The 26,534-nt window shown below is 43.9% G+C and overlaps 1 protein-coding gene across 2 annotated transcripts in view; it reads right to left on the reverse strand.

Moving 5' to 3' along the window:
- Positions 1-482: 482 nt before the first annotated feature.
- ATOSA (atos homolog A) overlaps positions 483-26,534 on the reverse strand; it is a 450,421-nt gene continuing 424,369 nt past the window's right edge. For both annotated transcript variants that reach the window (XM_086958313.1, XM_086958312.1), the window contains exon 12: positions 483-1,087. In XM_086958313.1, the coding sequence (XP_086814439.1) occupies positions 934-1,087 (154 nt within the window). In that variant the 3' untranslated portion in view covers positions 483-933. The remainder of the gene's footprint in view (positions 1,088-26,534) is intronic.

A 26,534-nucleotide genomic window follows, 5' to 3' on the forward strand; every position in this document is an offset into this window, starting at 1 on the left:
GTTATACAGGTCAGCTACTGTAAATATCCAAAGGTACAGAACATGTGGCTTAAAGCTGAAAGAAAAAGGTTTTGCAGAAGGATTTAGGGAATAAGCAAGAAAAAGACCATAAGAACCCACAATAACACGAGTGAGACAAAAAGTGTCAGATTCACGATAGACAAAAAAATTGAACTGAAAAGGGCACAAATGCCTGAAGCAATGCGGCATGATTCATATGACTTACACATGCGTACATGGTACAGGACACAAAGTTCTAACTTCTAAACTCCAAATTAATCAGATTTCAAAAGTTGAGAAGAGGCAAGGACCATGACATATTTTTGCAAACTAAATTGAAATAACTGTTTGCATTGGGGTACTAGCAACAGAGAAAGCAGAAATCTAAAGTAATTTTTCAAGAGCACGTAGCATAAATTATGTTTTTCCACTTTGGACATTGTAGGCAGGTGTTGTAATCAAGAATACAGTCATCCAAATTAGTAAATTCAACAATGGTTTTAATAAATTAATTGCATATCACATAAAACATCACACAGGATTAAAGATCTCTGTATATATTTCAGATTTCAATATTATTAATGTCAAAAATACATTGTATGATTTTACATAGACTTTGTGCTACATTAGAACACTATAGACAAACATAACTGTGTAATAACTGAAACATTAAATATTAAATAACCAGAAATAAAATAAAACGTGTAAACACTAAGCTAACAGGAAATGTTGCAATTGCAGCACACCCAATAAAGTGGTTTTACATAGTACAAAAAAGATTAGGACATAAGTATTAATTTCCAGTCTACGAGGAATACACAAACTGCATTCAAGAAAACTTTTAGTAATTGGTCCATGATCGTGAGATATTTAAGTTTCTCTGACCACATTTTATTCTATCATTTGAAGACCTAACAGTATCTCTGCTTCTTGTTAACATCTTGGAGAAAACTGAGGGTTTTTTGGGGATTCTGTGTAAGATTTCAGTTTATATGCAGCACCGCTGTCAACTTCCATGGACTTTCGAGAAAAAAGAAGCCTCACATCTCTGTGGAGGTAGATTTTCCCAGATTTCGAACTCTGGAACCTAGAAATAAAAAATAGATGTAAATTGTTAAGCTTTCAAATGAATTTAGCTTTGAGATTGCCAATACAATCTACCACAGATGGAGCATGCAATTTAGAGGTGTACAATACATGTGTGTAAAGGTTAGTTTTAGTTCATACTTTGAAAAGATTACCAACAAACAATTAAAAATGATAATACAAACTGGACAAACACAAGAAAGCATTTCTTAAGGCACAAATCAAAGTTTGAGTAAAATGCAGGACTGTGCCCAGAATTTAAACAAAAGGAAATCAGTGAACACTTTGTAAAATTACTTGAATTGAGTATGATGGGCCCATAGCAGTGAGCCCAGATATTTATAACCAATGTGAATAGCTAGGTGCCACTTGAAATATCACACAGCATATGCTAAACTGAGTGAACTCATGACATATAAAAACAGTCACTTATTTCTATGAAGAGTTTACTTCCTCCTAGAGTTTTTCAGCTTTACAGTTCGGTTAGTGAGATAGATTTACCTAAATAACAGATACTCAACATTTTGAGCTTGGGGCTGAATCTGCGCCATTGTGAATTTAAGGTGCATCTCAGGTTATGAACATGTGCTGGTGGAACCTTGTAAATGATGAAAAACTAAACCTTAAGACAGAATCATCAAATAAACATCTATTTTTCCAGAAAAAAAAATATGTCACTTACCTTCTAAAATGATCTTTCTGGAGGATACTCTATCTAGCTGCTGATTCCTCAACTTGTTAATATTACCCAAGTGTCAAATTGATGCAGAAATGTACTCTTGCGCACCGGTATGTGGCATTGTGTGGTTACAGGGCAGGGGATCAAAGGGGTTCACATCAAAAAGTTAAGACCTCAGTTCAAGGTGATTTAGATGCCGAATTCTGATCCGGCAACTGCACAAATGTTGAAAGAGCTTAAAAGTAGCCCGTAACAGTGCCCAAACCAAGTCCTTGCTAGGCAAAGGAAAAACCAAACATCCAAACTTCAGACAACTTTGCTTATAATGGGTGAATCTGTTGGGTGGCGGAGAAATAAACAACATAATTTGCCCCATTGACTGACGTACACTTATTTTGTGGAGAGATGCCACACTACCAGGATGACATCAATTACCTGCCCAGGAGTTCCAAATACCACACTCTCCTGTTCCAATCCGGTGCCACTATGAGAACTTGGGCCCGATCATTCCTTATCTTGTTTAGAATTCTGGGCATCAGAGGCAGTGGTGGGAAGGCATAAAGGAGTCCCAAGTTCCACTTTAGAGGGTAGGTGCGTCAGAGAGAGCTGCTTTGAAAAATCTAATGCAAAACAGTGCTGACAATAGATGGTCTCTGCATTGGCGGTAAGATCTAGCCAGGATTTTACCTGTTGCTAGAAGACACTCTGTGCCACCTCTGTGTGCAACTGGCATTTGTAATGCCTTGTAATTTGGCATTATGCGCCTGCAGTTGATTTAATCTGCCCTGAAGTTTAAAGACCCTGCCACGAGTTTAAAGAGCCCGCCAAGTGATTTAACACCAGAAAATTTTTTGAGTGGTCCAGCCACCTTCACAGACGCAGAGCCTCCTGACAGAGGGCCACAGATCCCACTCATCCTGATTGTTGCTATACCACATTGTGGTGGCTTTGTCCATAAGTACTAGCCTCCCTTTCATTGTGGGTAGAAAGGCCTTCAACGCTTAGTAAATCAACCTCAAATCCAACAAGTGAAGTCGAGTCTCAGCTGGACACCAGAGGCCTCTGAAATCCACCTCTCCCAGATGGCCTCTCCAAATCCGTAGTGATGTATTTGTGACAACCATCCCCTCAGAGTCGGGTAAGTATAGGGATCTGCTACTGACCCACTCACAGTCCAGTAATCACCGCTGCAGATTTGTTTGCTGTCTCCGCTTAAATCTGGATACAATCAGTCAGACTCCTCTAATGCTATGTCCAATGGGATATGAGGTTTCACTGCAGAGCCTCCATATGCCATCTAGTATATCTAGCAAGCAGGATGCAGGAAGCCAACAACCCCAGGAGGCTCTGAATCATCTGCATGGAGATCCAAGACCGAGGCTGAAACATCCAGATAAGAGCCTGAATGTTCTGGAATCCACTCCAGGGGAAAGGAACAAAATTGTACTGTATTCAGAATGGCTCCCATAAACCTAAGCGACTGCAAAGGATTCAGGTGTGACTTAAGCACGTTGGTAATGAACCGTAATGAATACAGAATCCCAACGATATCAGGAGGTTTACCATTGTCTGGAGGTGGTAGTCGACTGCCTTGGACGAACCCTCCTTCAGCTGCCAGTCATAGAGGTTGGGGAAGATTGGTACCCCTGTAAGTGTGCTGCTAACACCACCATCACGTTTGTGAACATCGGAGGGTCACTGGTGAGGCTAAAAAGGAGAACTGCGAACTGAAAATGCACCTGGCCTAATGTGAACTGCAGATAGTGCCTGTGGGCCTGCAGGACAGGGATAAAGAAATGAGTCCTGCAGGTCCAACACCACCATTAAGTCTCCAGGGTCTAGGACCAACCGGACCTAAGCTAGAGTGAGCATCTTGAAGGCATAAGTGAGCATCTTGAATTTGTCCTTCTGCAGGAAGGTGTTGAGAGGGTGAAGATCTAAAATAGGACGAAGGCCTCTGTTCTTCTTCCACAGAAGCAAGTAGGGGGAGTAACACCCAACTCATACTTATGAGGCCAGGAACTTCTCTATGGTTCCGTTAGTCAAGAGGCTGCACTTCCTGCTGCAAGACAGACAGGTGGTACTCAGTCAACCATTCCTGATGGATGTGGAAGTTGTCAAACGGAAGGGCGTAACTCCAGTGGAGAATTTGAAGGACCCACTTGTGTGAAGTGATGGCCTACCATCTATGGAGGAAATACCAGAACCTGCCTTCGACAGGGTGGCTGTGCGCAAACAAACGCACACTAAAAAGGTTTTACGGATGCAGTTGCTGGAGGGACAGATGACTGAGCTGCAAGTTGTCCCTGCTGTCCTGAGGGTTGCCTCTAAGAAGTGTAGCCCCAATCACGAAAGGGCGGAAAGGCCTGCAGGTCTGGTGAAAGTAAACAAAATGGAAAACAGCTACTGTGTGAGAGGGCAAAATTGCTGGTGGAGTTGTTTGGCGACAGCTGCAAAGCCTAAAGAACGAGCTGTAGCTCTGCTCTTCTTGAACTGCTCCAAGTCGCAGTAAACTTTCCCCATCAAACAGCCTGTCTATTAAGGATGCCTGAAATCCCCATAGAAACCCTTAGACCTCATCCAGGCATGGCACCGAAGTGCTACACTATTATCCTTTGCTTGACCTAAGCAGTCGGTCGTGTCCAATTCAGAACTAATGAAAAACTTTGCAGCATCGCAACCATCTTGAATGGTCTGTGCAAGGGGAAACTGAACATCGGTTGGAAAAGCTGGTAAAACTTGTGCCACAATATTCGAAAGGGCATTAGAGTAGTGGTTTAGAAAACAACTGGCATTCACAGACCTCAGGGCCAGGTTTGTAGAGTAGAAAATAGCTTCCCAAAAGTCTCAATTTTTTTTAATTTACCCAGGCAGAGCTGTAGGAAAAACACTGGAATTGATTTTGCTGGTGAATGCTTGCACCACCAAGCTCTCTGGTGTCAGTTATTAAGTAAGAAATAGTGGGTCACCTAGTACAGGATGGCAAAGAGCGACCTCCCTAGTAACCGCCATAAACCATTTCAGGTCTAAGTGGCCAAATAAGTATGCGTAAGGGCCTCATTAAAAGGTAACAAGGGCTGTGTGGGAACCTAACCAGGTTGAACTACTACAGTCAACACATTAGTCTTCACTTTCATGGTGGGAGGCTGCAAGTCTAGAACTTCTGCTGCTCCTCGTATAACCACGGCAAAAGAGGCATTTTCCTCTGTGGCAGGAACAGGTGGGAACAGAAGGCCAGTATCTGGTGATGCCAATCTGCATCAAAGTTCTTCATACCAGTTCTCTTCATCATAAGGGGGAATATGGTTGCCCCCTCCCTCAAAATTATCAGTGTCCAAGTTAGTCCTGAAAATATTGTGTACATTCTGGGCTCTTCCATATGGTAAGGGCAAGGTATCAGAATCAGAGGGATTGCATAGTGGCTTTATGCCAGTGGGAGCTGGGCGCTAGCTTGATTGGGGCCGTGGTGTATTCTGCGTAAGAGTCAGATAGCACGATGGACTGCACATCCTCCTCTGGTGTAGACGGAATAGATGCAAAAGGATGCAAAAGGAACCAGTGCAGGGGATGTTGTGAGAAAATGTCTGCACAACAGCCTATGCAGAACTTGATTATGTGGGCTGAAAAGGAAAAAAACGCGCAGAGGATAAGACACACAGGTGGAAGTATAACTGGCAAGAGCTGGTAAACTGTCGAATGTGCATCATCATCTTTCTGAAGACCTCTATTTGCTGTGAAGTCACCAACGGACCTGGAAACTCAGGGTGCGCCAGGGCCAAACTCTCGAGTTTGAGTGGTGGGAAGGAGCAGATTCCAGCTTCTACTTCCTTTGGTTTTTCTTGGAATTATCCAAAGACTCAGACCGCACGGATGATTGGTTGCGGGGACAGGATCTTTTGGCGTGGAATCTTTTTTCATTTAGTGTCAAAGTTTAGCCTCATGGTCCTGTAAGGCCTTCAACTTTATCTGGGCAAAGTCATTTCAGGCACTGGAGTCATGCTCTGACCTGATGCACCTAAACAGACTTTGTGAGGGTCTGTTACAGACATCTGTTTGCAACAGTCCTGAACAATTTAAATCCTGTTGTATTAGGGAGTGTCAATTTCCCTTGCACACTGGATAATTTAAAAAAGAAAGTAAGAGTCAAAAGTCCAAGGAGAAGCTTGGAAGTAAAGGAACTGACGTCAGCATGCACAGGTGGTGCTTATATGCGGCTCCGCTCATCTTATCTGAAGTGTAACATCACCACCTACTGATACGCAGGAGTACTGCTTTTAAAGTTTTCGGATCCAGTCTGATACCATAGGAATATTCACAAGGTGAGGAATCACAGGTTTTGTCAGAAAACTATTAAAGCTGCTACCAAAAGCTCTGGGTACATCGAATGCTACAAGTGCCAGTACCATCATTAGCTTTGGCCGTTCTTGAAAGAAAAAACTCCAGGAAAGGCAAAATGAAGTGCTAAGCCTACGCATTACATTTTGGTATCCTGCCTGTCCACCTCCGGGGGCCTGAGAAGGTTAAAAATGATAGGCTCACCCAGAGAGAGCCAGTGCATTCATTCTTGGAAAGCATGAAGACGGTGTAGCGACTGACAAAAGGCAGTATAGGTTAAGCGATGATGGCTATATAATTGCTTGCAATTACTTTGTGATCCCTTTTTAAAGGCACACAAGGCAATGAAGTGAATACGGAGAGGCCCTGGATTATCAAAGTCTTTCTTGTCTCTCCCTTTCAGCTTCTAGTGTTTTCCCTAACCTCAATTTTTCTTTGGTTCTGATGAACAAGTTACTTACCTTTGGTAATTTCTGATCTAGTAGAGATTATCTAGCTGCAGATTCCTTACCATAAAATATGTCCAGGTGTCAGACTTGATCCAGAAACCTTTGGTGAGCAGTACGGCTCTGTGCCAGTAGGTGGCGCATTTAACTCTGCGTGGTATAATCTGCGCCAGAAATGACGTGCGCAGTGCCTATATACCATAAAATATTTCCAGGTGTCAGATTTGATCCAGAAACCTTTGGTGAGCAGTACCGCTCTGTGCCAGTAGGTGGCGCATTCAACTCTGCGTGGTATAATCTGCGCCAGAAATGTCGTGCGCAGTGCCTATATAGGTGGCACCCCAGCATGCTGACATCAGTTTCTTTCACAACTTTCCACGCCGGAAGAATAGAGCCACAACACTCTATAATCCAGTTGCAGAACAAGAAGGATGGGTTCGTTGGTCAGGAATTTGTATCTAAATTCTCTACCAGATAGGGCATTACTGAAGGCAACTAACTTGTTCATCTGACAGATACTTCATGCCGCAGATTACTGGCCTTAGAATAGATACCTAAGCAATGCCTCCCTGGAGGCAGGGCTGCAATATGGATTATATTAAGAAGTATTGACTGTCTCTAGGCCATGGGTACGCACAAACATTTGCCCAGGGGGCACAAAATACGGTCTGTGGTGTGACAGAGGACCACACTGATGACTGCAGGGAGGCGGTAGGGGGTCTGTGTGGATCAAGGATTATGTAAGAAGGTGTAAAGACATGTTAAATAAGCGGGCAAGCAGTTATTAGCAGGTGAATTAATTCTTGCCCGTTTATTTAAAATAAAATCTGAATATTATTCCTCAGCAACTAAACAGCAGCTTGTGCTGCTGCTCAACAAGGGGGCTGCAAGTAAAGGTCAAAAGGGCCGCAAGCGGCCACCGGGCCCTACTTGGAGTATCACTGGTCTAGGCAGTAGTGCTTCATAAACGTGTATAAAGACACCCACATTACTGCATGACAGATATTCAGGACAGGGACTCCACAAGCTAATGCAGTGTTTGCAGCTTTGGCAGAATTTGAATTTGAATTTAAAAACATTTATATAGCGCGCTTATACCGTGCGGTTTCATGGCGCTTCAGATTGCGAGGAGATGGCGAGCAAGGAGATTTAGGCAGCAAAAGCACGAGAGAAAAGAAAGGTTTTAAGGTTTTTCCTAAATTCAGTGTAAGAGGATGTTGTGCGGAGTGCAGCGGGCAGGGAGTTCCAAAATGCAGGGGCCAAAACAGAAAACTTGGTGCCACCAGCCTTTTTCTTTTTGAAACGGGGGACAGTTAAGAGGGCCAGGTGAGAGGAACGAAGCTCTCTTCCTGGGGTGTAGGGCTTGATAGCCGAGCAAATGAACTCTGGTGCAGTGCCCATTCTGGCCTGGAAGGTAAGGCACCCGAGCTTGAACAAGGCCCGTTCTTTCACCGGCAGCCAGTGCAGTGCCTGCAGTAAAGGGGTGACCCGATGATATTTAGGCAGGCCGTAGATAAGTCGGGCCACCTGGTTCTGCACTAATTGCATCCGGTGAATGGCGTAGGTAGGCGCACCGTTGTAAATGATGTTGCCGTAATCAAGGCGCGACAACACCATCGCCAGTGCTATGATCTTAAGGGCGGGGAGTGAAAAAAACCGAGAGATCTTCCTAATGGTTCTGAGGGAAAAGAAACAAGAGGAAACAACAGAACTAACCTGTGAGTGAACAGAAAGTGAGGGATTGAGGAAGATACCAAGGGTTTTGACTTTAGGGACCGGGAGTGGGGGAGCACCGAGTGGGGAGGGCCAGTGAGAAGGGGACCAAGGACTGCAACCACCTCCGGTCAAGACTAGTTCAGTCTTGTCCGGGTTGAGTTTGAGGTGGTTGCAATTCATCCAATCCTGAATGAACAACATGACAGTTTGAACATTCTGGAAGGATGAAGGAGAATGAGAGAGGTTAAAAATAAGCTGGAGGTCATCGGCGTAGTTGTACACCGTGACCTCGAGCTGCTGTAACATAAAAATGAGGGGAAAGATGTATAAATTAAACAAAAGGGGGGAGAGTGAAGAACCCTGGGGGACCCCACACGTCACCTTGTGGGAGGCCGCAGTGAAACCGGTAAGATGGACTGCCTGAGCTCTACCGCTTAGAAAGGACTCAAGCCAAGCGAAGGCTAGACCCTCTATGCCCGCCGCCTTGACACGGGTAAGTAAGGTGGAATGGTCCACCGTGTCAAAAGCGGCGGATAGATCTAAAAGGATGAGGGCCTGAGGGAGATTGGTGTCGATGCCCTCTCGTAGGCTGTCCATAACTGAAACCACTACCTTTTCCGTAGAATGGAGGGGGCGAAAGCCCGCCTGCCGAGGGGAAAGGCAGTGGTTGGTTTCCACGTGGGAGCTCAGGGTGGCGGTGACGTGGGTTTCTAGAACCTTACCCAGGTAGGGGAGGAGGGAAATGGGACGATAGTTGGAAGGGGATGAAGGGTCCGCACCAGCCTTTTTTAGAATGGGAATAACGGCAGCAAATTTGTGAGGGGCGGGAACCACTCCATTACTAAGAGAATCATTTAGAAGTGTGAGGGGTGGGGATGGGCATGTTAGGAAGATTTCTCTCAAGATGTGAGCAGGGGCGAAATCTAGGGGGGAGCCTGACTTCACCCTGTGAAGCAGGGGGAAAAGCGTGGCTGTGGTCAGAGGAGGGATAGAGGTGAGTTTGGAGGAAGCGGGGGGGGGGGGGGGAAGGATTGGTGAAGGTAGGGGAAGGGGGAAGGATGTTGGCCTTGATCTTTATCACCTTGTCCACAAAGAAGTCGTTAAGCGAGTCGCAGAGGGATTGAGAAGGTGGAATAGAGGCCGAGACTCTGTTGGATGACGCGAGCTCGTGCACTGTGGCGAAAATTTCCTTTGACTGGGACTCAGCTGACAGTATTCTATTAGAGTAGAATAGGGTCTTGGCATCAAGGATGCTCTGCTTATATTCCTTGAGCACAGAAAGATAGTTGGATTTTAAAGAAGGACAGTATGCTTTCCTCCATGCTCGTTCTGCCCTACGTGCGGCCAGCTTTTTCTCCTTAAGAGTGGGAGTGAACCATCGGTTGGCGGCGTGGGCTCGCTTGACCGTAATACGCCTAAAGGGGGCGAAGGCGTCGCCCGTGTGGGTCAACCAGTTGTTGATGGAGTCTAGTTGGGCAGAGGCGGCGAGGCCTGAAAGGTCAGGGCTAGTGCTGGCTAGCGAAGAGCAGAAGGATGGCAAATCGACTTTGCCCCATTTTCTGGCCCAGATGTTCAGAATGAGCACGCAAATCCTTGGAAGGGGTTGCTTTTTGGCCAGTGCGTAGCAGATTTTGATGCAGAGAACTATCCATCAGGAGATGGTCTGCTTCTGCACTGCCCTCACTTTCTTGGCTCCGACATACCCAAAAAAGATTTGATCATTTACCCGGAACTCACAAGTGCGATCAAGGTAGAATGACAATGCTTTATTTAGGTCCAGTTGGTGGAGTGAAATAAGGTAGGCAGAGTGATGGATTGACCTACATGGAAAGGGGTAAGCACATTCAATAAGAAAGATGCCCTAGTTCAAAGATCCAGTTTGTCAGGGAAGAAATTGAGGTATGGAGGATGCGCAGAGAGCACTTGTGTCTCACTGAGTCTCCGGGCAATGTTATCGCCACTAGGAATGCTGTTTTGTTGGTAAGTATTCTGAGTGGGCAGTTGTGGAGCAGCTCAAAAGAAGCGCACATAAGAAAAGTAAGAACCAGATCTAGGACCACTGGGGCATAATAAAAAGCTCTGATGGGAACAGGAGCTGGAGACCTTTAAGTACCTATATACCACAGAGAATTTGAAAAGGGAAGGCTGATTTGGCAACCGCAAAAAGGCAGAAATGTAACCTTTTAACATGTCCAGAGCAAAGCCCTGCTGGGCCAAAGAAATAATAAATAAGACAAGCTGAGAAAAAGGTGTGGATAGAGAGTCAACATGCTTATCTTCACACCATGCCGCAATCTTACTCGAACAGCCGGTGTATACCGTCTTGGTCGGGAGTCGCTTTGCTATCAGGATAACATTGCAGACCTCAGTCGCAAGGTGAAAAGCTGTCAACTATCGCTGCTCAATCTCCATGCATGAAGGCGAAGCATTTTCAAATTCGGGGGCAGGACTAAACCCTGTTGCTGCGACATAAGATCCTCTCAAAGAGGCCGCCTGATTGGGGAACCAATACTCATACTTAACAGGTATGGATACCGGACTCTCCATGCCCAATCCAGGACCAAAATAATGACTTGGGTACGGTAGTTTTTGATCTTCTTGAGAACTCTGAGCAGAAGAGGTATGGGTGGAAAGGCGTACAAAAGACTGAAGCTTCGCTCGAGACGATAAGCATCTCAGAGCGAGAGAATAGCCTGGGAAACCCCAGCGTGCAAAACTGCTCACATTGAGCACTCTCTGCAGAGGCAAACCGATCTAATCAATTCCCCCCCCCACTCTTGAAATAGACCTTGCATCCCCTACGGGTGGAGAGGTAATTCATGGTCCGCTGGGAACCGATGGCTGAGTTTGTCCACTCAGAGGGCCCATCAGGTGTTGAACCACTATGGAATGTCCTGGTGTTCCAGTCATGTGCAGATGCGCAAAGCCTCTTGATAAAGGGTCCATAACCCAACCGCGCCTTGTCTGTTGCAGTACCACATGGCAGTGGTGTTGTCCGTGTACACTAGTACTAGCCTTCCCCGACCGAAGCAAGAAAGGCTTTCAATGCCAATCGGATGGCCTGAAGTTCCAATAATGAGGAGTCCGGATTGTACCAGAGACCGCTGATATCGGCCCCCACAGAGAAGTGACGCCTCTATCACTAGTCGGCCCTAGTTGAGGAATGGAGAAGGTTCTCCCACCGACCCAATCGCAGTTAGGTAGCCACCACTGCAGATCTTTTGCAGTTGCCTGCAAGATCTGGACCATGTCAGAGAGAATAACCTGATCGATCAGAAACATCTGTATCATAACCTGAATATCCTAGACTCACCGATAAGGAAGATAAGCCAGAACTACATCGTGTCCAGACAGCATCAATGAAAGGGAGTGTCAGAGAGTGAGGCAGGTGTGACTTTGACACGCTGATAGTGAACCCCAGTTAGTGCAGAAGATTCACTGTAGGTTGGAGGTGGAAATCGATTGTCTGGGGTGCGCCCACCTTGAACAGCCAATTGCTGTAGTGGGGAAAGACTATAACCCCTGACCTCTGCAGATGAGCTACAACCACTGGAATCACTTTTATGAACACCCGAGGGGCACTAATATGACTGAAGGGGAGCACAGAAAACTGAAAGTGCTTTTGGCCCATTGTCAACTGTAGGTAACGTCTTTGGGCAGGCAGGTTGAGGATGTGGAAATAGGTGACCTGCGAGTCCATAGCCATCATCCAGTCTCCCGGGTCTAGTGCAGACAAGACTTGAGCGATCGTTAGCATCTTTAATTTCTCTTTTTTCATGAAGAAGTTGAGAAAGCTCAGGTCTAGGATAGGGCAAAGGCCTCTGTCCTTCTTGTGCATCAGTAAGTAGTGGGAATAGCAACCATGACCTACTTCTAATATGGGCATCCTCTCTATAGCTTCCTTGGCCATGAGCGCGAACACTTCCTGATGGAGTAAGGAAAGGTAATCCTCAGTCAACTTGTCGCAAGTGGCTGGCATAGGAGTGGGGTAGTTACAAAGGGGACAAGCTGCAAAACCCAATGGTCAGATGGTATTGACCTCCAGGAGTGTAGGTAATGGGCATCTAGTAGGGGGCAGGATATACCATGATGGTTGCAGGGTAAACTAAAGGGGTTTGGAGAATTGCAGCGGTCAGGGGGTGGGTACTGGCCCAACTTCTGGCTGCCTGTCCCACGTGGTCTTGGGTACTGCGTCCTTGGCCATGAAAGGATCACAAAACTTGATGCCCTTGGTAGATCAGAGTATAGAGATGTGGTTGGATACCCCTTCCATGGCCATCAAAGGGGCAGAAGGTGGACTGGGATTGGCGAGGGGACATTGAAAGGCCAAAAGGACCTGGTCATAGCCCTACTGTACTTGAAGCGATCCAATGCGGAGACCGCCTTTTCAATGAACAGATGGTAGCCATCAAAGGGCATGTTAATGAACGAAGCTTGGACACCCTCGGAAAAACCAGTGGTTGTCAGCCAGGCGTAGTGGGGAAGGGCCACCAATAAAGAAATTGTTCTGCTCAGCGAGTCAGTTGTGTCCGGCTCACATCTTATGGTGAACTTGGCTGCATCTCTCTAATCAGCAGTTGCCTGAGAGTGTATGGCTTGGGCCATCTCGAAGACCATGGGGGGCACCTACGCAATCGAGTCACAGATCGGATGGGAGTATTGGGCCAAGGGCATGTGGTATTCACTGACCGCAATGGCAGGAAGACATAGGAGAAAATGCTCTTCCAGAAGTTATCCAGCCTTTTGGATTCCCTAGCCGGTGGGGTAGAAAGGAATGCACCTGGTTTAATTTTGGACATGGAGGCTTGGACCACCATGTTCTCTGGGGTAGAGGGCTGTGTGACTAAACTGTGGCACCCTGGGGCAAGGCGATAGTCAATTGTCCTAAGCACATGCATCCCTCTCCTGGACTTGGACCAGGCCTCAAGAAGGACCTCCATAAGGGCTTCATTAAATAGGAGTGATGGTTCTGTGGGGGCAACTCCCGTCTGAAGCAACTCTTGTAAATGTATCTAGGATCCTAATTAAATATCCCAGATTTATGCCCTTATGTGGTTATAACAAATCATATCCTTATAAAGGCATAAGAATCAGATCCATATTTAGTAGTAGCCAATGCAGTCCAAATATGGCAAGGCTACTTCCTTAGACTCCTAGAAAGTACAACGAGTTCTTTAAACAAACCAAACCTCCAGCAACCTGGGAATTCCCCCTGCTTTTGTTTTGATTTGTCCTAGAACTCCTGCGAGTCCTGAAAGAACTTCCAGTTCCTAGTGACGGTTCTTATTGACTTCTTATGTCCAACCTTACGTCAAACACGGCACCTTCCAGGTATAAATATACCAGCATTTGCCTTAAGCAACACACAGTGTTTTGGAGCAGAGCGGCTATCTACTTACCCAAAGCCCAGCTAATGCGAGTGCAGAAGGAAGCCGTCCATCCCATTTGACGCACTGAGAAAGACGCTGTCTTTTCTCCTGCCGAGAAAATCCAGCTCCAGTGTTTCCAGTCACCCTTCCGGGTTACTGGGAGATCGAGTCCTGAGAACGAGATAGAAGACCTCCTTCATTCTAAAACCAAGGTACGGAGCTGATTAGATCCTTAGAGAAGTCTTGATTCAGATTCTTGGCAAAACTAACTAAACTTAAACTGAGACTCCCTTACTCCTTCCTACGTACTTGGCTTAGATTAGGTACACTGGGGTAGGTGTATCTTAGAAGCACCAGTTGAGTACGTTTAGTCAACATTTATCATTGTATGTAATTGTATATAATTTATCCATTTTAAGTATCATATGGCTCAGAAACCATATCAATGCTTTTACAGTATTATTTCATAATACTCCTTTTACTGTACGCACTTTACTTTATGACAAGTATTGCAATTGTGGCAATTCATTTCTCTTGCATGAGAAAGAAGACTGCTCAATAAATAACACCTTTTATTGAAAACGCCAGTCTCTCTATTTCTCTGCACTCTGGTGAAACTAAGTATGCACGATTGACTGAGTGAAATAGATATCTATTGTTTTTACACGACTCTGGAGATATACTCCTTATTCTGGAGGGAGCAAAGTTGTCATGTTTATGCAGTTGTCAGAAGCTAATCCCTTCTTTTCTAATCAGGGAAGTTAACTCCTCCCTGTTCATTCGAGAAAGTTTCTAATGACGTCTGAGCTAGCTGGCATACCTAATTAAGTCTACCATATTCAGTAGAGACCTAGTTGACCTCAGTCCTACGTCTAAACTGCCGTTTATGTTATTCCAATGCGCAGAGCCTATTGGGAATATAGGAATTACACTACATGGTGCCCAACGTTTGGTAAGGCGATAATCTAACGCAAGATACTAGAGTAACTCAGTCGTGCTTTTTCACACAGACCCCTTTTTCCCGTAAAAACTCCAATAGACGTATGGAGTGGGTGAAAGGTTAATATCCGCCGAAACCTAGTAGGAAGAGATTCCTATGTATTAGTTTTCAGTTTAGTAAACGTTGAAGGATACAGTGTTCCAAAATATTGTGCACCTAATCTTGGTTTCCTCAAGACTTGCTCTGCAAAACTTTCATTAAACAATGTCAAATCACGGCGACAACAACGAAACCGGTGAAGCCGCAGTAAATGCGAATCAACCGGGTGCAGACGTTACAGGGTTTAATGAAGATAATGACCCGGATGCAATAATCATCCCGGTCAATATAAGAAAAACCATAACTATAAAACTTATAGAAAATGGAGTAACATCAAGAGGTGGTACAGTCGTATTTGTGGTAGAGGCACATGAATTTCGTCAGACAGAGGTATTCTATTCCTGGATAAATTTTCCAGCAGCACATGCTGTAACACATGAGTTCCACTACTACAAAATAGCGGAAGCTCCGGAGGAATACTCTCCTTTCGAAGGAAGTTGAAATTCCACTAACATACCAAGAGCACCTGCTCTGGTTTAATGGCGCCCTAAACCTCAAAATCACATTACCAGGCTCGGTCCACTAGGTAGACCAGGAGCCACATGGCCGGTTCTAGCCAGCTACACACCACACCCCGACATTGAAACAATGTCGGGCAGAGAACTTTTAGTTCAGTTAAAACAACTAATTAAAATACATAGACAATTGGTCCAATATGTCATGCGGACTTCAACAGTCCAACCTGCAATTAAAATTCCACAAAATACCCCATAACAGGTGAACACAAATAAAATTACACCACAGAATATACAATCATGTCTTGGTGAAACACCCGCAAAACGGGAACAAATTCCATTCTGGTTAGCTGAAAAAATCACTCAAATAGAGGCAGTATTTCCAGATACTACCCCTCATGAAAAACACAGAATTCTGACTATCTGTCTCCCAATGGGGATCGCACCACATGTGGAGGACTGTGACACTTGGGGCACAGTTTTTGCTTCTATCTATACAAAAACACATGGTGTTCCGTCTATGGCGGTTATAGTAGATGTACTAAGACAGATACAAAATGAATACGGTCCAGAACCTTCTTTAACTCTGGGTATGATATTACTGAAAGACTTTATGCAGGTCTCGGCTATATTATTAGCCAACATAAAAGGAGAAGCAGCATGTGTGGCGATCCGCCAAAAATTTAAAGAGATGGTTATAGCAGACCAACCTTTAGAACTTCTAAAATAATTGAAAAATCCTATGAAGAATTAGGTAGAGATAGCTTGGGTGGTAAACCAGTAAAACCCCAACTAATTGAAAATCCTGAAAAGACGTTCATTAAAAATAATCTCAATTCTCAAAAGAAGAAGTGGGAGGGTAATAAACAAACCTCTCCCAGAGAAAAACAATTTCAGTCCAGAGGAAGGTCTCCCCAACGAAGAAATAGATCTCCAGAAGGGGGGCAAGTCTCCACAACGGAAGCCCTCTGAAAAAAGATACAACCTTAGAAATAGGGACAATTTGAAAAAACCTGACAGATATCAAGATATTGATACACGTCCCTCTCGATCTTTTCAGACTTCCTCAAAAAAATCCGAAAGAAGAGGACGGTCAGAACATAAAGAAGAGCACGTTAAGTCCAAAGACAAGGAACCAGCTCATCAAATTAAAAAAAATCCAATTTCCCAGAAAGAAGGTAGCCAGTATTAAAATAAAAGATGCCGAGAATCCTGAGGACACAACTGAAAAATGGAGTGGGCCCAGACAATGCTAGACAGCGCAGCAGAAGTGACCATAGCTCGCAAGATCCTGATGAATCTTCTGGAGACAGTGGACACAAATGAATACATTCAAGTGAAAACTGCAGACACCCGAGTGAGCGTGCCCCATAAACTATATGAAATAACATTACGTATAGAGGGAGATAAAACTAGGAAAATAAAAGGTCTCTTTTGGGAGAATCTATCGAAAGGCTATGATATCCTTCTAGCAGAAAGGGACTGGCCACCAGAGTTTGTCAGGGAGTGCCCACATGGCGAAGAAATGATTATGCCTGCCTTCTCAAATCACTTTCCAATTCATAAAAAATACACATTTGCTAGAAAATGGGCAGTGGCCCAAGCCCCTGCATTATATAAAAATCATGTAGGATGGGATGAGGATTCACCACACTATAAAATCCAGTTAAAAAAATCAACCTACTGCACAGAGGCAGTATCCAGTTAAGCAAGAAGCTGAAAAAAAAAATAAGAGAAATTTTAGATCAACTTGAATATCAGGGGGTGATTGAAACATGCACCTCACAAATCAACAATCCTTTGTTTCCTGTCTCCAAGCCAGACGATTCATATCGTCTAGTTTTGGACTACAGACACCTAAACTCCTGATGTAAAACATTTGCAGTACAAAATTCACACAGTGCAGCACTAATGAATAACATTGTGCGCAAGAAATGTAAAACGACATCAGATATCTCAAATGGTTTCTTCCGTCAAAACATAGCACCTGAAAGCAGATATTTGACCGCTTTCTCCAGCAAGGGGACCCAAAACAATTTTGTCGTCTCCCACAGGGATTCAAGAACAGCCCAGGATTATTTTCAGCCAGGGTAACTGAGTTACTACAAATTTATGATGATGAGGCATTATCCTATGTCGATGACATCTATCTTACAGACGATGACTTGGAGACTCACTTGAAAAGAGAGAACACCATAATACTTGGGTTTGCAGCTGAAGGGTACAAATTCAACTTTAAAAAATCATGAATTGCCCTGGAGTGGTGTGGCTCACTGGTTAGAGGCAGCAGACCCGGAAGCAGAAGTCGGCCGGGACCAGGGTTCAATTCCCGACGCGGCAGGGTTGTGGACCAAGGTCAGCGGACTCGATAATTATCGCCTCGGTGCCTACTCTAACCAGGGGTCCCACTCGGCAACTCTGGGCATTAGCTTGCCTAATCTCCACAACGGCCCCATCAACGCCGGGGATGCCTGGCTCCACCTTGGGGACTCCCAGTAGGGACCATCCCACAGGGAAAGCCAGGAGGGGTTCCCCAGCGGTATACAGCGCCAGGACGCCGGCTGGCAACAGTGCGCTTTACAAGTAATACATTACATCTAACTGTCCTATTTTTAGGATATGAATTATCAAGTGAAGGCAAAAGCCTAGAAGATAACTTCTTAGATAAGTGTGCTGTACTCCAAGCTCCAAAAACGCTGAAAAACTTACACTCAATACTAGGTTTCCTGAATTTCGGAAGAACATACATTCTAAATTATGCAGAGAGGGTTAAACCTCTCTACGAACTAATAAAACCCAATTTTAAACCAATTGATTGGACTCAAAAACACACAGAAATTTTAAGATCATTACAGACAGACATGTTAACTAAAACAAAACTGCTAACACGCGCAAACGAACGCAACCTCGTAATCAGAGTCATCCCAGGAAGATGCGGATTCACATACCTGACCTCTAATGAGGGAGAAACGGTACCAATAGCTTACAAATCACACTTGTACACACAAGCTGAGATCAAATTCAGTTCTACTGAAAAAATTCTAAATGCGGTTCAAACTGCTGTAGCAAAAGAAAGAACCCTAGCCCAAGGGAAAAGGATATCTGTTTTAACAGCAGTATCAGCCCTTGAGGCATTCCAAATGCTATAGCTTTAGATCCAAAATGGATTCAATGGGAAAATTCTCTTGCTACAGAAGACGTGAAACACGCTTTTGATCCGAAGATGAAAAAACTAGAAAATCTGGAATACGAACATGAATGCCCTCTGTCAATCGCAATTCTGCCTCTCGAACAGTACATCTGTGTAATCTACACGGACAGATTTGCACAACACTATGTTGTGGAAAAACAAATCTACAATGCTGCGTGCGCGATTGTTAAAGGTCGCTGGCGCTTAGGTAAATTCAGACCGATGGTCACTAAAACAGAATCACTCAGAAACTGTACAGCTCAGCGAGCTGAAATAAGATCTTTAAAGATGGCGATTGAAAATGCCGATCGCGAATTCCCGACACTAATAGTGTGCGATTCGCATTACTGCGTCCGGTCTTACAATAATTCCATGCAGACCTGGATAAAAAACGGTTACAATGATGAGACAGGTGCCACAATAAAGCACAAAAAACTTTGGGAACAAGTAGTTCTTTTGCAGAAAGTGCTACAAAAGACTCACGTGAAACATACGCAGAGTCTTCAACGTGATGGCGTTCATGTTGCAGGGAATTAATTGACTGACAGAGCCACAGCGGCAGCTGATCACTCGGCTTCCGTAGCTACAAAAAAGCGTACGAAAAAACAAATAGATGGCGAAACGCTGCTTACAGTAAAAGCCTCAATGGAAGGCATTTATGCGGAGTTAACTCTAAACTATCCACTCGACAATATATACATAATTGATGCGAACTCCGTTCCGTTAGCTCAAATCCCTGGAGTGGGGGATAGAGTAATTCCAAACACGTACCGGAAAATCTTCTTGGTACAAGAAGCACACATGGGATTTGGTCTGAGGCACCAAAAGATCCTGAAATCTCTAATAGAATTACAATCAAAATACTGGTGGCCGGGGATGAGCGTGCAAATTTATAACTTTGCAATGAATTGTCAGGACTGCAACAGAGATCGCAGTTGCGAGCCGGACCAGACACCTGCCCAGACACCACTATAGACAGCATCAGGCTATTTATGCGCAGACATCCAGACAGAAAAATGCGATCCCATAATTATTAAGACTAGATTCATTTGGATGTGGCCCCAAGCGCTTGGCTTACGCCAGAACTGTTATAAAAGATTTGCGAGTCTTTATCGGCACATACGCAATTGGCGTGCTACATTCTGACCAGGGTCCTGCGTTTAGCTCTCGGGCTTACAAGGAGGCCATGGCCAGAATGGGCATTGCATTGCGGTATTCTATTCCATTCCATACCGAGGGAAATGCGGTAGTGGAGAGAAAAAAACGTGACATAAAGCAATCTATAACAGCGAGGGTATTAGGTTCGGGTGACGGGTGGGTCAAACATCTAATAAGTGTCCAACGTAGTCATAATAACATGGCAAGAAATTCTCTAGGAGGTATCAGTCCGTACGAACTTTCATTTGGTACTAGAATGATCATCCAGGATTTGGATTGTCAGACTTCAGTGGTGAAACAAAAAACCTTTGATATCAAAGATCGTTTGGCTGTTTTACAGGACTTAAATGAAACAAGAAAAAGTCTGAGTAACGAAAAGCTAAAGCCAACGACCACTGAAGAAAAACCACCTGTCCCAGTAAGACCGGTCTTGATTCCAAAGATTGGGGATCTGGTCAGAGAAAAGATCACGGTGAAGAAGGAATTTGGGCCGTCTTACAGAAAAGCAGTACCTGTCTTAGCTGTCAGCGGAACAAGATCAGTAGTACTACCGCCGCTTGCTGGAAAAAAGGAGTTGTATCAATCGACCTGGTGAAACCACAACCATGTGGCCGATAATAAGTAGTAGGCCCAGTGGACTCCCAAGAAATAGCAGAATACCAAATCTTGCTACAATCCTAGAGGTTCAAACTGAGAGACTAATCACATTTGATAAACCTTCAGTGAATAATAAAGGACTATGCAACAAAGCCATGGAACTTGTGCCTCTTGAAACCCAAATCGCAACAGTTCGTCAAGAAACACCTGTGTACAACGATGTAGCCTCGGACTATAAAAATGTAACAAAAGAAAATCCAAAGGTCAATGGAAATCCGGAAGCAATTCCACCAATTGACAGAACTGCATCTGGCTAGTTTATCAACTTTGTTGACTTTTCCGATGATCCAAATGAACATGGAGACAAGCCAGCAAACAAAACTTTCAAAAAGAAAATTACAGAGCTCTTTCATCAACTCAGAGAAACATATCTAACTTCACCATGGATTAAATTATGGATTGTGTTAGGTGTACTTTTCCTCCTTCTGTGGCTCATCTTGGTTTTAAGTATGGGTAGATTTATTGATGGAAAATATAGTACAATGGACACAGCAAGTCAGATCATCAACTTGGTCTTGAAACCACACAGATCCTCTCACATCGAAAAAAGAGAACCATCATCAGTGAATTTCACAGCCATCCCTATACCTGGTGGTATAGCATAGGACAAAACGGACTATGAAATCTATGGCCCGGTTGAGCTCTTGAAATATCCACACCAATTTAAGATCTCCTTAAGTGACTTTGTATCACCTGGTACTTTCTCTGATGATTGGGACTTTGAAAATATTAATAATATGATGTCAGATTTAGAAATATCAGCAAAATTTACAGAACATGAATATTTACAGGGTTCGTCGAATTATGAGGAAATGTATTGCTACAATCACTGTGGGCATCACTATCTGCATAAATCTGCAAATCCTAGTAAATGGGAACATTGTCCAACTCTGCCAAAAGGCAGTTCGAAAACATTTTATGAGAAATTTCCATACTTCTCAGGGTTTCATTACACTAATCCAGAAACGTTTTATTTCAAAATGTTAAATAAGACAGGAGTGAAAAACATGTTGACAAATACTAAACTGATTTATTCTGAAAAAGTTTATGAAAAAATGTCTATATTTGGTTTTGAATTTTGGAAAAACAACATTGAGACAAAAACCATCTGGGGTACAAAAGAGTGGCAGGTACAAGGTCTAGAATCATTGTTTAGAGCCTGCATGATCCCAGAACAAATAATGCTCCTGAATGACACCATTCAACAAACAACCTGTCTTGGTTTAGCTAAGATAAAATATTTAAATAACCAGTCTATACCAAAGCCTATGCCTGATAGAAACACCACTACAGATGAGGGGTTAGACGTGTCCTATATTTTAAAACAAAACAGAACACTTCCTGATTGGAACAAATGGTTGATCTGGCCCACAGACACTAATAACTGTCAAGATAGATTCCTGCACAAAATACAGGGGTTCAAACAGAACAGGCCAGAACCGAGATATTCCCAGAGACAATATCCAGGGATAGTTACAACATACAGTGTAGGAACATTATGCCTCGATTGGCTACAAAGATCCACACTTCCCGAAATTAAGCAACATTTAACTTTACTTAAAGAAGGTGCTGACTTGCGAGATTTCATAATGGGACATCGCAAACAGCGTCAAAAACGTTTCATATACGCCGGTATCTACGCAGCTTACAATGAAGCTTGAAAAGTAACACAAATTGAAACTGCAGAAAAAATACGAGAAATTGATCGTATTAACTTGGAAAAATCACTTTCTGAAGTGGATAATGGGTTACCGACTCTGTCCTCCAGAATTTATTCACTGGACAGCATTGTATCATCTGCTATTGATATAATAGTACAGGATATGCTAATGTTACAACATGGTCAGTCCCAATTGCGTTCTATTATACAGTTAGGCTGGACGTTACAAAACCTCCGTTCAGGCTACATGCCATGGTGTCTAATCAACATAACGTCATTATTTTCTATCTTTCACCTTACTGATAGACAAATCTCGTTGGCACAAAAAGGAGCAGACTATACGGTGCTGAGCATTGAAAAACTAGAAAGATTACCATTGACAATGTCAGAAAGACCTGTCATTGAATGGATAATACATGGCACCATTACAATCCCGATAACAACTTTTCAGTTTCAATACTGCCAAAAATATATACCAGCAGGCCTGTATGAAAGGTTGGGTAAAGGATACAGCAAATCAACCTGGAATTTACCTTTTACACATACATGTTATAGTGAAGGGAAAAAAGAGGTATTTCTTAGTGGTAACAATTGTAAAAAAATCACTAGGCGGTACACTTCTGTGTCAATGTATTAACTTGCATGGAGCCTGTGAAGGTTCATCAAACAACCTTTCATGTCATCTGCACGGCACCCCTGCTACACAGATAGAGCACTTTTTCAGACAACTTTCCAACGGTAGCTACATTATATTAAGTGACCACAGATGTTGTGGCATGATGCCAGGAAAAGCCTATCTCGTGAGCGTTACTTCCAGGGTCATTTGTTGTATGCAAGTATTGTATCCAAACAGCAATCCAGACATGGAGGCAGCAATATGGCCTTCTGTGAATATCTCTCCTATTCGAATTCATACTTTAAGCAGAATGAAGTCTATTCTTTTACAAACAACTGTGCCTTTAACCTCGTCCAAAGAGACGTATGAACTGCAAGTTGCAAGGACAGCGGCAGAGATACATACCCTATTATCGACAAATTGCCCCGTGCATTTCGTAGAAATGTTAAGCCAAATCGTAAACATGTCAGATACCAGTGGCATAGCACATGTATTTAAGACAATTATTTCGGGACTGTTAGCACCCTTTGAAACAGTTCTGGGCATCTTCCCGAATTTTGTGCATTCTCTTTTCGGTGGCCTGCCTCTTATTTTGGGACTCGTAGCAGGAATTTTATTTTTGTTCCTTCTGCTCCGATATGGCAAGCCAAGTCACAGACAAAACTCAGGCTACGATGGAGAAACGATCCCAGCAATACGATACCGAGACCGTATCACTAAGGTCCTCGGATTGGCCCGGCTAAGAGATCTGAATACTACCTGGTTTCTTTCGTTCAGACCAATTTGGCAAAATTGCATCTTACCTGTGCTTCGATGTCTGCTATGCAGAGAAGAATGCATGTTGGACGTCTGTATTACACTACCATCAGCAGTACCAATGGATATCGATGCTTTGCTTTGTCCGGTAACGACTCATGCAACGTGTTGTCCCTCGCGGCTACCGATTCTGATGACGGTATTCATTGAGACTTCACCATTACGATCAGGTGGCGGTGAAGTATGAGATGAAAGCGGCACCACACAGGTACAACCCTTCTGTGATCATTGCTGATCTAGACACCGATGATGGCAATGCATCGCATATAGGCACTATTTCAACTTTTTCGGAGTTGGCCCAACTTTCACCTACTGTGGTAGAAGCGTTTTTTGCTGGCCTATCTGAGGTAATGTTCTCTCCTAACAACGAGAATAATATTTGAAATCGCGAGCACACAGCGTTCCCTGAACTCTGAATGCGGCCTTCAGTTTTTATAAACAACACTGCTGAAAACATTTGGAACTATTTTTTCCCATGAAAGCAAAATTATTTTTTCCCAATTTCCAAAATATTTACTTTTTTTGGCACATGATACTCTGCTTAAATTAGAACTATTCTTAGAGAACAGAACTTCTATTTTTAGAGATTCTAGAGACAATATTTTGAATCAGCCTCTAGCGCATGTACAATCTTGTATGAATATGTGACGAAAGGGTCTCAACCTCTTTTCTGTATTAAGAGCCATTTCATGAATGTAAATTTCGTGATTCATTCAGTCAACATTCTAAAGGAACAAAATTGTATCTGAATGATACCACTGCTTGAAAGCGTACAGTATAATACTCATTTTCGTGTATCTATACAGTTTCAAATGCATTTGATGTATTTTGGGGTGGACTGGAAAACACATGCATACTTATATGTTTATATATTGCTTAGTATTTAGTAATGATGGACATTATACGTGGAGTGGGTGTTGTAAACGTATCTAGGACCCTAATTAAATATCCCTGATTAATGCCCTTATGTGGTTATAACAAATCATATCCTTATAAAGGCATAAGAATCATATCCATATTTAATAATAGCCAATGCAGTACAAATACGGCAAGGCTACTTCCCTAGACTCCTAGAAAGTACAACGAGTTCTTTAAACAAACCAAACCTCCAGCAACCTGGGAATTCCCCCTGCTTTTGTTTTGATTTGTCCTAGAACTCCTGCGAGTCCTGAAAGAACTGCCAGTTCCTAGTGACGGTTCTTATTGACTTCTTATGCCCAACCTTACGTCAAACACGGCACCTTCCAGGTATAAATATACCAGCATTTGCCTTAAGCAACACACGGTGGTTTGGAGCAGAGCGGCTATCTACTTACCCAAAGCCCAGCTGATGCGAGTGCAGAAGGAAGCCGTCCCTCCCATTTGACGCACTGAGAAAGACGCTGTCTTTTCTCCTGCCGAGAAAATCCAGCTCCAGTGTTTCCAGTCACCCTTCCGGGTTACTGGGAGATCGAGCCCTGAGAACGAGATACAAGACCTCCTTCATTCTAAAACCAAGGTACGGAGCTGATTAGATCCTTAGAGAAGTCTTGATTCAGATTCTTGGCAAAACTAACTTAACTTAAACTGAGACTCCCTTACTCCTTCCCACGTACTAGGCTTAGGTTAGGTACACTGGGGTAGGTGTATCTTAGAAGCACCAGTTGAGTACGTTTGGTCAACTTTTATCATTGTATGTAATTGTATATAATTTATCCATTTTAAGTATCATATGGCTCAGAAACCATATCAATGCTTTTACAGTATTATTTCATAATACTCCTTTTACTGTACGCACTTTACTTTATGACAAGTTTTGCAATTGTGGCAATTCATTTCTCTTGCATGAGAAAGAAGACTGCTCAATAAATAACACCTTTTATTGAAAACGCCCGTCTCTCTATTTCTCTGCACTCTGGTGAAACTAAGTATGCACAATTGACTGAGTGAAATAGCTATCTATTGTTTTCACACGACTCTGGAGATATACTCCTTATTCTGGAGGGAGCAAAGTTGTCATGTTTATGCGGTTGTCAGATGCTAATCCCTTCTTGTCTAATCAGGGAAGTTAACTCCTCCCTGATATTTCGAGAAACACTCTAGTGACCTCTGAGCTAGCTGGCATACCTAATTAAGTCTAACATATTCAGTAGAGACCTAGTTGACCTCAATCCTACGTCTAAACTGCAGTTTATGTTATTCCAATGTGCAGAGCCTATTGGGAATATAGGAACTACACTACACTCTCATCAAGACGTTTTTATTAACTGCCACGGAGGACAGCATAAGACCCAAGACCTCAGCTGCCTCCGCAACAGCAGAGCAAATAAGGCACCCTCCTCCATAGCCATGGTAGGAGGGGAGACCAGGCCAGTGTCTGGAAAAGTGTCCAGGCCGCCACTGCCACCTGCCAGATCCTCAAACTAGCTGTCGTTAAAATCTTCTGTTTGAGAGCCATAAGAGATCACAGAGCCCTCCCACTCATCACCCAATCCAGGCCTGTCATAGTAATAAGGCACTGGATCCGATATGGGGAGTCTGCGTCTGGTCAGCGCCGGACCCAGCATTGGACGACACCCATCCGGCTCTGTATCGGAGTTGGGAAGGATGATGGGGCGGTGCCACCATTGGCCTTCAATGGCATTGGGGTTGTCGGCAGTGGAGTAGGTGCCAAGGAAGGTTGTAGTCACTTGAGCGGTGCTGCTCCGGATCTACCAATGGTTTTCTGGGGCCCGACTGACACCAAGGGCGAACCGTCTGGTGGAGACCAAGAGATCGTGGGGCAAGATGGTGCTCCAGAGAGGTCAGGCCACTCAAACATTAAGTGCGTGGCCTCATACATTTCTTTCAGTTGGGCAGGTGTCGCTCAAGCAAACTCAGGAAGGTGTGGAGGCGGCCCAGGCACAGGCTACACCACAGAGGTAGGCTTCGAGTGCCGACTGTCCCGTGACTCGTCCTTAGACTTGAACGGCAAAGTCGAAGCCCCCTTTCATTTCTTCTTTTTCTTGTGGGACTAACCATACTACCCGACAATTTTGAGTGAACAATAATCGCCGTGGGTACAACTTTACGAACGATCTCGGGAACCTTCCTCGCCACTGAGACCCAGAGCGTTGCAGAGTCATTTGACGTCAGAGGGAGAGGAGCTTGAGAAACCCTCCCTCAGTACCTTTGGAAGCATGGTTTGCCAATCCTCGCATGTCTCACTCTAGGCACCTGAAGAAAACCAAATGCGGGTCTGTCACCGACAATGCTGGTGACAGGCGCCGCATG

This window comes from Lissotriton vulgaris, chromosome 2_1, assembly GCF_964263255.1.
Source record: "Lissotriton vulgaris chromosome 2_1, aLisVul1.2, whole genome shotgun sequence".
Lineage (NCBI taxonomy): Eukaryota > Metazoa > Chordata > Amphibia > Caudata > Salamandridae > Lissotriton > Lissotriton vulgaris.